The sequence below is a fragment of the Procambarus clarkii genome, chromosome 78, assembly GCF_040958095.1.
Source record: "Procambarus clarkii isolate CNS0578487 chromosome 78, FALCON_Pclarkii_2.0, whole genome shotgun sequence".
In the NCBI taxonomy this organism is placed as follows: Eukaryota; Metazoa; Arthropoda; class Malacostraca; order Decapoda; family Cambaridae; genus Procambarus; species Procambarus clarkii.
The window spans coordinates 22,423,290-22,433,824 of record NC_091227.1 but is presented as its reverse complement, the minus strand read 5'-3'; the positions used below and the strand labels follow the sequence as shown (position 1 = coordinate 22,433,824).

At 51.6% G+C, this 10,535-nt stretch overlaps 1 protein-coding gene across 1 annotated transcript; it reads right to left on the bottom strand.

Moving 5' to 3' along the window:
• Window positions 1-753: 753 nt before the first annotated feature.
• On the bottom strand, window positions 754-3,510 carry LOC123753699 (proteoglycan 4-like). Its single transcript, XM_069314395.1, has 2 exons — window positions 1,877-3,510; window positions 754-1,045 (listed from the first exon to the last, which is right to left on the bottom strand). Exons 1-2 carry the CDS (start codon window positions 3,508-3,510, stop codon window positions 754-756), a joined length of 1,926 nt encoding a protein of 641 aa, XP_069170496.1.
• Window positions 3,511-10,535: the final 7,025 nt, after the last annotated feature.

Genomic DNA, 10,535 nt, shown 5'->3' with positions numbered 1-10,535 from the left:
TAAATGCGAATGAAAACTCCACACCCCAGAAGGGACTCGAACCCAGACCCCCAGGATCACAATGCAACTGGTGTACAAAATACCTTAAACCACTCGACCATCAGTGATGGTCTGGGGTTCGAGTCTCTTCTAGGGTGTGGAATTTTCGGATTATAGAAACTTTTACAGTAACTCTACAACCCAAGCTGCCCCCTAGGCCTAATATACGCCATTTTAGGCCTAATTTAGTATGTATATGCGCTATACTAGATATAGGAAAGTTGCCTTTTTTTCAAACTTTCTACAAGTTTCAAACGTGTTTTTTTGTAAGGTCGACCATAAGTCGCAATAGGTACTGTTGTGCTTCGAGTCCACCATAAGTCGCAATAAGTTCTGTTGTGCTTGGAGTCCACCATAAGTCGCAATAAGTACTGTTGTGCTTGGAGTCCACCATAAGTCGCAATAAGTACTGTTGTGCTTGGAGTCCACCATAAGTCGCAATAAGTACTGTGGTGCTTGGAGTCCACCATAAGGCGCAATAAGTACTGTGGTGCTTGGAGAACGAGGGCAATTAAGTCTAAACGTCACAGTGTGTATAATTGGTGTAACAATTATCTGTCAGTTATCGTTAACTAGAGAATTACAAAGTGTAATCATGCTTTCTTAAACTGTAATTATCTATCATTCATAACGGCTCCCTATAATCATACTCAACAAGCAGGAGGAAAAGGAGAAAGGGTGGTCACCGAGACCGTATTTCCGGACGCCTAGACCTTATTTCCGGTCGCCTAGACCGTATTTCCGGTCGCCTAGACCGTACTTCCGGTCGCCTAGACCGTATTTCTGGTCGCCTAGACCGTATTTCTGGTCGCCTAGACCGTATTTCCGGTCGCCAAGACCGTATTTCCGGTCGCCTAGACCGTACTTCCGGTCGCCTAGACCGTACTTCCGGTCGCCTAGACCGTATTTCCTGTCGCCAAGACCGTATTTCCGGTCGCCTAGACCGTATTTCCGGTCGCCTAGACCGTACTTCCGGTCGCCTAGACCGTACTTCCGGTCGTCAAGACTTACACAATATATATACATTATTTACAGCACCCCGACAACTCGGGCAAATAAACAGTGCTTATATCGAGGTCTTCCAACGAGGCTTCCGAGGTCGTAATTTACGAACTGGTCTCTTACCACACTTTATAATAGTGAGGGTGTTGTAAGTGGCACTGGAAGTATATTTGGAGAGGTGTACACCAAGTGTGTACACCAGGGGCACCTGGAGGTGTGTGTGTGTACACTAGGGGCACCTGGAGGTGTGTGTGTGTACACTAGGGGCACCTGGAGGTGTGTGTGTGTACACTAGGGGCACCTGGAGGTGTGTGTGTGTACACTAGGGGCACCTGGAGGTGTGTGTGTGTACACTAGGGGCACCTGGAGGTGTGTGTGTGTACACTAGGGGCACCTGGAGGTGTGTGTGTGTACACTAGGGGCACCTGGAGGTGTGTGTGTGTACACTAGGGGCACCTGGAGGTGTGTGTGTGTACACTACGGGTACCTGGAGGTGTGTGTGTGTACACTACGGGTACCTGGAGGTGTGTGTGTGTACACTAGGGGCACCTGGAGGTGTGTGTGTGTACACTAGGGGCACCTGGAGGTGTGTGTGTGTACACTAGGGGCACCTGGAGGTGTGTGTGTGTACACTAGGGGCACCTGGAGGTGTGTGTGTGTACACTAGGGGCACCTGGAGGTGTGTGTGTGTACACTAGGGGCACCTGGAGGTGTGTGTGTGTACACAAGGTGGAAGAGAAGGTGTACGTGGACCAGGTGTTTAGACAAAGCGCTAAGAGCCCCTTCAAGAGTCGCAGAAGGTGGATAGAAAGATTTATTGCGAGGAAAGACATACAGAAGCCGACTTGGGAGACGTCTTACACTGCCACCTGGCTCACGGACTGTTCTTGGTGGAGTGCCACCTGGCTCACGGACTGTTCTTGGTGGAGTGCCACCTGGCTCACGGACTGTTCTTGGTGGAGTGCCACCTGGCTCACGGACTGTTCTTGGTGGAGTGCCACCTGGCTCACGGACTGTTCTTGGTGGAGTGCCACCTGGCTCACGGACTGTTCTTGGTGGAGTGCCACCTGGCTCACGGACTGTTCTTGGTGGAGTGCCACCTGGCTCACGGACTGTTCTTGGTGGAGTGCCACCTGGCTCACGGACTGTTCTTGGTGGAGTGCCACCTGGCTCACGGACTGTTCTTGGTGGAGTGCCACCTGGCTCACGGACTGTTCTTGGTGGAGTGCCACCTGGCTCACGGACTGTTCTTGGTGGAGTGCCACCTGGCTCACGGACTGTTCTTGGTGGAGTGCCACCTGGCTCACGGACTGTTCTTGGTGGAGTGCCACCTGGCTCACGGACTGTTCTTGGTGGAGTGCTACCTGGCTTACGGACTGTTCTTGGTGGAGTGCCACCTGGCTCACGGACTGTTCTTGGTGGAGTGCTACCTGGCTTACGGACTGTTCTTGGTGGAGTGCCACCTGGCTCACGGACTGTTCTTGGTGGAGTGCCACCTGGCTCACGGACTGTTCTTGGTGGAGTGCCACCTGGCTCACGGACTGTTCTTGGTGGAGTGCTACCTGGCTTACGGACTGTTCTTGGTGGAGTGCCACCTGGCTCACGGACTGTTCTTGGTGGAGTGCTACCTGGCTTACGGACTGTTCTTGGTGGAGTGCCACCTGGCTTACGGACTGTTCTTGGTGGAGTGCCACCTGGCTTACGGACTGTTCTTGGTGGAGTGCCACCTGGCTCACGGACTGTTCTTGGTGGAGTGCCACCTGGCTCACGGACTGTTCTTGGAGTGCCACCTGGCTTACGGACTGTTCTTGGTGGAGTGCCACCTGGCTTACGGACTGTTCTTGGTGGAGTGCCACCTGGCTCACGGACTGTTCTTGGTGGAGTGCCACCTGGCTCACGGACTGTTCTTGGTGGAGTGCCACGTGGCTTACGGACTGTTCTTGGTGGAGTGCCACCTGGCTTATGGACTGTTCTTGGTGGAGTGCCACCTGGCTCACGGACTGTTCTTGGTGGAGTGCCACCTGGCTTACGGACTGTTCTTGGTGGAGTGCCACCTGGCTTACGGACTGTTCTTGGTGGAGTGCCACCTGGCTTACGGACTGTTCTTGGTGGAGTGCCACCTGGCTTACGGACTGTTCTTGGTGGAGTGCCACCTGGCTTACGGACTGTTCTTGGTGGAGTGCCACCTGGCTCACGGACTGTCCTTGGTGGAGAGTCAACTGGCACACGGACTGTCCTTGTTGGAGGGCCACCTGGCACACGGACTGTCCTTGTTGGAGAGTCAACTGGCACACGGACTGTCCGTGGTAGAGGGCCAACTGGCACACGGACTGTCCGTGGTAGAGGGCCAACTGGCACACGGACTGTCCTTGTTGGAGAGTCACCTGGCACACGGACTGTCCGTGGTAGAGGGCCAACTGGCACAAGGACTGTCCTTGTTGGAGTGCCAACTGGCACACGGACTGCCATCTACTCTGACACCTGCCCCCATAAGTATGAACACTTCCCAGGTGGAAAGTCACTAATTACAACTAAATATCAACACTGCCTTCCAATGGGATTCTAAAAAAAAATCCTTACAGCCTCCAACGGTGACAAATTCCAATTACTATGGTACATAGGGACACATAATGTTAAAAGGAGCGCATGATACATATCTCCTCATAGAAGCACTTACCAAGTCGTAGATTTTGGAATGATAATGTCAGAAGACCTTACGTTTAGAGAGCAGCACAATGAAGCAATCATACTAGCTAGGAAAATGGTAGAATGGGTTTTGTTTGTGGAATATTCTTCAGTTTTCACCTCCCATTTCAAGGCCAGCGAGATTGGCAGAGTGTAGATAAGAGATAATGGAGAGTCTTTACTTCCCGTACAGAATACTTGGCACAACCTACATACTGAGAGTGTTTGAGAGCACTCCAATTTAACTCTTGGGAACGGAGACGAGAGAGAGAGATATCTTGAGGTTATCTTAAGATGATTTCGGGGCTTTTTAGTGTCCCCGCGGCCCGATCCTCGACCAGGCCTCCACCCCCCAGGAAGCAGCCCGTCATAGCTGACTAACACCCAGGTACCTACTTTACTGCTAGGTAACAGAGGGCATAGGATGAAAGAAACTCTGCCCATTGTTTCTCGCCGGCGCCTGGGATGGAACCCAGAACCACAGGATGACAAGTCCAGCGTGCTGTCCACTCGGCCCCCACAGACACATACAAACACAAGCCTGCGTAGTAACATTGCGACATAGTTGAGTGAGAGATACGACACGAAGTGTAAAACATATCCAAAGAAAAACTGTGAGCAATAATCACTATCAGAGGACACAGTGTAAACATTAGAGGCCAACTGTTGTTGTTGTTAAAGATTCGCTACCTGGAACAAAGTTCCAAGTAGCACGGGCTATGGTGAGCCCGTAGTAGAGGCCAACGACTCTTCAATTTCCTGCCAAGATATACATGCACTGAACTATATGTTTAACTGATCTCTAACCCTGTCTATGGAGGACAGAATAAAATGTATATATGCTGGTTAGCATTGTAAATGTCTGGCCACGTTTGTGGTAGAAAATAATAATAATAAAAAAAAAAGATACATGAAATGTCGTTGGATTAAAAGCAAATGTTTTCAAAAAGAGAGTTCGACTAGTTATTTATTACTAGAGATAGTGGATCAACCTTGCTGTGATGGTTAGGTGGGTGTACGAGGCTACAAAGACACAGCAAGCAGTTACTAAGGAAGCCTGGTCACACGCAGGTATGAGGCAGTAGAAGGACTCTCGAAATTATCCACAGGTAACTGGCGCCACACTGAGAACGACCTGCACGACTACACGTCAAGACAGGTGCCAGGGCCAGGAGTCACGGTGCCAGACACGGGGAACCTTGGCACAGGACCACCACCACCACCTCGAGGCCAAAGAACGTTACAATTAGTGCCCGAGGGAGACGCAGGAGGAGGTCATTACCACACTTGAGGAAGTGCTGACACCGTCACGGCGGCGGGTTCAGTTACTGTGACACGCGGCAGACACCACCGTAGCTGCTGTTACTCTCTCCATGTGTTACTCTGTTACTGTGACAACCTTGTCAGCAACACCACTAGTGACACCAGAGACCACACAACACCACCACCACCATCCCCCAACACCACCACCACCCCCCAACACCACCACCACCCCCCAACACCACCACCATCCCCCCAACACCACCACCATCCCCCAACACCACCACCACCCCCCAACACCACCACCACCCCCCAACACCACCACCACCCCCCAACACCACCACCACCCCCCAACACCACCACCATCCCCCAACACCACCACCACCCCCCAACACAACCACCACCCCCCAACACCACCACCATCCCCCAACACCACCACCACCCCCCAACACCACCACCACCCCCCAACACCACCACCACCCCCCAACACCACCACCATCCCCCAACACCACCACCACCCCCCAACACCACCACCACCCCCCAACACCACCACCACCCCCCAACACCACCACCACCCCCCAACACCACCACCACCCCCCAACACCACCACCACCCCCCAACACCACCACCACCCCCCAACACCACCACCACCCCCCAACACCACCACCACCCCCCAACACCACCACCACCCCCCAACACCACCACCATCCCCCAACACCACCACCACCCCCCAACACCACCACCACCCCCCAACACCACCACCATCCCCCAATACCACCACCACCCCCCAGCACCACCACCACCCCCCAACACCACCACCATCCCCCAACACCACCACCACCCCCCAGCACCACCACCATCCCCCAACACCATCACAATCCCCCACCATCCCCCAACACCACCACCATCCTCCAACACCACCATCCCCCAATACCACCACCATCCCCCAACACCACCACCACCATCCCCCAACACCACCACCACCCCCCAACACCACCACCACCCCCCAACACCACCACCATCCCCCAACACCCCCCACACACACATCATCGTCCATTACCCCTGACCTTCTATGAGGATATCAAAGAACAGTTCATTACTGTCACACCTTAGTAACAGGGAACAAAGGGAGTGAGAGATCACCAGGACCTTAATTGTGACTACCATAACACGAGCTGTGGATAGGGGATAGTCTCGCAGGCGGGGACGTGTACAGGATAGCGAGACGTGTATTAAGTACATGGGCGAGGAGCGCGAGTCCCGCAATGTATCGCGGCAGAGCACCGCGAGGAAGTGCGCGACCAAACATGGCGGCAGGGCACCCCCAGGGCGCGCGCGGGAACTGATAACGGAGAGGACTTGTCAGCTGCAGGAAGCCGCCGGTTTGAATGAGACGGACAGTTAAGCTTCCTCACAAAGGCTAGATACGGGGTTGGCTTGTCCAGAGAGGGCAGCGGCGTGTCTGGACGACCTTGTCACACACACACAGTAACAGCGGCGTGTCTGGCCGACCTTGTCACACACACACAGTAACAGCGGCGTGTCTGGTCGACCTTGTCACACACACACAGTAACAGCGGCGTGTCTGGTCGACCTTGTCACACACACACAGTAACAGCGGCGTGTCTGGCCGACCTTGTCACACACACACAGTAACAGCAGCGTGTCTGGTCGACCTTGTCACACACACAGTAACAGCAGCGTGTCTGGCCGACCTTGTCACACACACACAGTAACAGCAGCGTGTCTGGTCGACCTTGTCACACACACAGTAACAGCAGCGTGTCTGGCCGACCTTGTCACACACACACAGTAACAGCGGCGTGTCTGGCCGACCTTGTCACACACACACAGTAACAGCAGCGTGTCTGGGCCCACGTTACGACGCCACTAAGCAAGAAAAAGACTCGGTTGAATAATTAACATTCAAGACTACATATTACCTTATGCAGGAGGTCAGGGCTGAGGGTCGGCGCCACACACACACTCACCTGCAAATGAAGAACACACTGAATAATTCATACCATGGATGTGATCATCAGAGTCTCACGGAGCAGTATGTGTAGTGAGAGATAAAGGGTGTGGGGGGAAGAGGAGATGGGGCACCACCGCTGTTGATGTGCATGTGAAGGTCACATGACCTTCCCCGCCACACATCATTAAGTAGTTACAACACATAGGTGCTCTCTCACACACACACACCACCTGTGTGCCTCACAGATAGAACCTGCACCACTATGATACACCAGACAGGAGACATCTCCCGTCACGCAGGGTGCAGTCGAACCTCCACAGATCTCCAGTATCAGCTCTTGATACTGGTAATGGCTCAAAAGGGCCACCACTTACGGGCTATTCATGCCCGTGCCACCTCTTGGGTGGCTTAATCTTCATCACTCAATCAATCGGATACACCACTCCCCCCTCCCCCCCCCCCCGCCTCTCATCAATCCCAAAAGGAAATTGGAAAAGGTTCAAAGGATTACCACAAGTCTCGTCCCCGGAACTAATTTGTCTTGGGAAGGGAGCCGTGAAAAATGAAATGAGCACCATAAAAGAGAAGAGCCGAAGGAGTCTCAAAAGTATTGGGTATTTAGAGGAGGCAAAACAGGTAAGGTAAACCTGTTAGCAGCCACTGAACAACACACGAAGAGAGCCACAGACACGTAAGACCTACAGGCACGTAAGAGCTACAGACACGTAAGAGCTACAGGCACGTAAGAGCTACAGACACGTAAGAGCTACAGACACGTAAGAGCCGGGTTAGATTCCTGGGGTGGGAATCCTTGTACCTAACCGCAGGTACAAGGATGAAGATGCAACCTGTTGCACCGTGTATACATCCATCACCTGTATGTTGAGTGTGCAAAAGCAGCTGAAAAGTTCTCCTGCTCTCACACTGTCCTCTAACCCCTTCCATTCCCTCCCACATATCCCCTATACCCTCCCACATACCTCTCAATACGCACCCTATTATCTACCCATATATCCCCGGCCCATTATACCCCCATATATCCCCCCATACGCCTCCCAGCTACCCCCACATCCCCCATACACACCTCTGGGCCCCATACACTCAGCACAATCATACTAAAAGCTGGAGTACAGAGCTTCAAGAGTCCTGTCGAGGGGCCTGACATTGCTCCTCCGGCTCTCCCTCGAGAGGGAGAGCTTATTGAGGGGAAGGAGGAGGAAGGAGAGGGAGAGAGGGAGAGAGGCAGCGAGTGACAGAGGAGCGCAAAGGAATGGAATGAAAATCGAAAATAACAAGAGACGAAGACAATACCTGGAACATGGGAGAGGAGAAGAGACAAAAGAGCTGACGAAGAGAAGACATGCGGGAATGATGAAGAAAGGAGGAGGAGGAGGAGGAGGAAGGGGGAGAGACAAAGGAATAACAAGGGGGGGGAGGGGGACCCAGATAATCAGACATTAGAGAGGATAATGAGAGCTGGCAGGGAGGAGGAGGAGGAGGAGGAAGGGGAACTGAGATGAAAGAGAATGGGGAGGGGTTGGAGGAGAGATAAGGATAAGAGAGAAGGGTGTAGAATAAGGGGAAGGCTGAGAAATATGTCAGAGACAAAATAAAGATTGACGAAGATAGAGAGAGAGAGAGAGAGAGAGAGAGAGAGAGAGAGAGAGAGAGAGAGAGAGAGAGAGAGAGAGAGAGAGAGAGAGAGAGAGAGAGAGAGAGAGAGAGAGTGAGAGAGAGAGAGAGAGGATAAAGAAAAGGCCTGACTTGCCCCAGCTTCTTATAGATTCTTGCATTAGCATCAAATAATGATAATAATTAATATTATTATTATTATTATTATTATTATTATTATTATTATTGAGTAACAACAGTTCTTGGTTTATGGCATTCGTTTAGGCACGTGAAAGCTGTTTCTTCTGAACTACAATGGTAGTTAAAAGAACAAGAGGGAGAGCGAATAGGGGTTGGGAGGGGGGAGGAGGAGAGAGGGAGAGATATGAGGGAAGTGTGTGGCACTCTGGGGAGTGTGTGGCACTCTGGGGAGTGTGTGGCACTCTGGGGAGTGTGTGGCACTCTGGGGACCAGTGACACAAGACAGTAAAAGTTAGTGTCAAGACTGAGCTCCACAGTAGTTTTCTTTCACCATAATACTGCCCTTACTATTTCTACTACTACTACTACTACTTCTACTAGCCTGGATCCGTGTCAGTATACCCCTGGACCCACACCCATTACACCCTTAGCCCCTACCATTTGGGAGATGAAATCCTTCAAGATTTTGGAAGAAAGACCTAAGGGTTGATATCCCGTCAGACCTGTCCCTTGAAGCCCACATCAAGAAGATATATCATCAGCGGCATATGCTTGTTTGGCCAACATAAGAAATGCATTTAGAGTTCTGGGTAAGGAATTCTTTACAACCTTGTATACCACATATGTGAGACCAACATGCAGCTCCAGCGTGGAGTCCATATGTAGTCAAGCACAAGACTAAATTGGAGACGGTTCAAAGGTATGCCACCAGACTAATACCTGAGCTGAGGGGTATGAACTACGAGGAAGTAAACGTCACATCGCTGGAAGACAGAAGAGTAAGGATAGACATGATCACCCCATACAAGATTCTCCGAGGAACTGATAAGGTAGACTAAGACTATTTAACAAAAGTGGTACACGAACAAGGGGACACAGGTGGAAACTTGAGTACCCAAATGAGCCACAGGGACGTTAGAAAGAACTTTTTCAGTGTCAGAGTAGTTAACAAATGAAATGAATTTGGCAGTGATGTGGTGGAGGCTGACTCCATACACAGTTTCAAGTGTAGATATGATAGAGCCCAGTAGGCTCAGGAACCTGTACACCAGTTGATTGACGGTTGAGAGGCGGGACCAAAAAGCCAGAACTCAACCCCCGCAAGCACAAATAGGTGAGTATAAATAGGTGAATAAGTGAGTACACACACACACACACACACACACACACACACACACACACACACACACACACACAAGCCGGCCTTGCCAGGCTTGGAGGGGCGCGCCGCCCCACCAAGCCTGGCCAGACAGCCATTAAGTATTTAGCCTGGACCTTGCAGTCTCTCTCTTAATGATTTGTAAAGGAGTTGACAACGGTAGGCCTAGAGTAGGGGGGAGGGGGGTGTTGACATTGTAGAGGGGGGGAGACGGAAGAGGGAATAATGAAGGGGTGATGGGAGGGTAAGGGGGGGATGGATAAGGGAGGGAGGGGATGCTGGGGTGTTTATGTTGTGGATATGGAAGGGGGGTGGGAGAGGATAGGAAAAAAAGGACATGGATATTTGGAATAGAATCTAAGACACGAACTAAAGTTGTATAGACTTACATCATAACTCATCTTTAAACAATCCAAACCTAACCCAACCTATCCTAACATGTTCTAACCTAGCCAAACCTAACCCGACCTATCCTAACATATTCTACCCTAGCCAAACCTAACCCGACCTATCCTAACATGTTCTAACCTAGCCAAACCTAACCCGACCTATCCTAACATATTCTACCCTAGCCAAACCTAACCCAACCTATCCTAACATGTT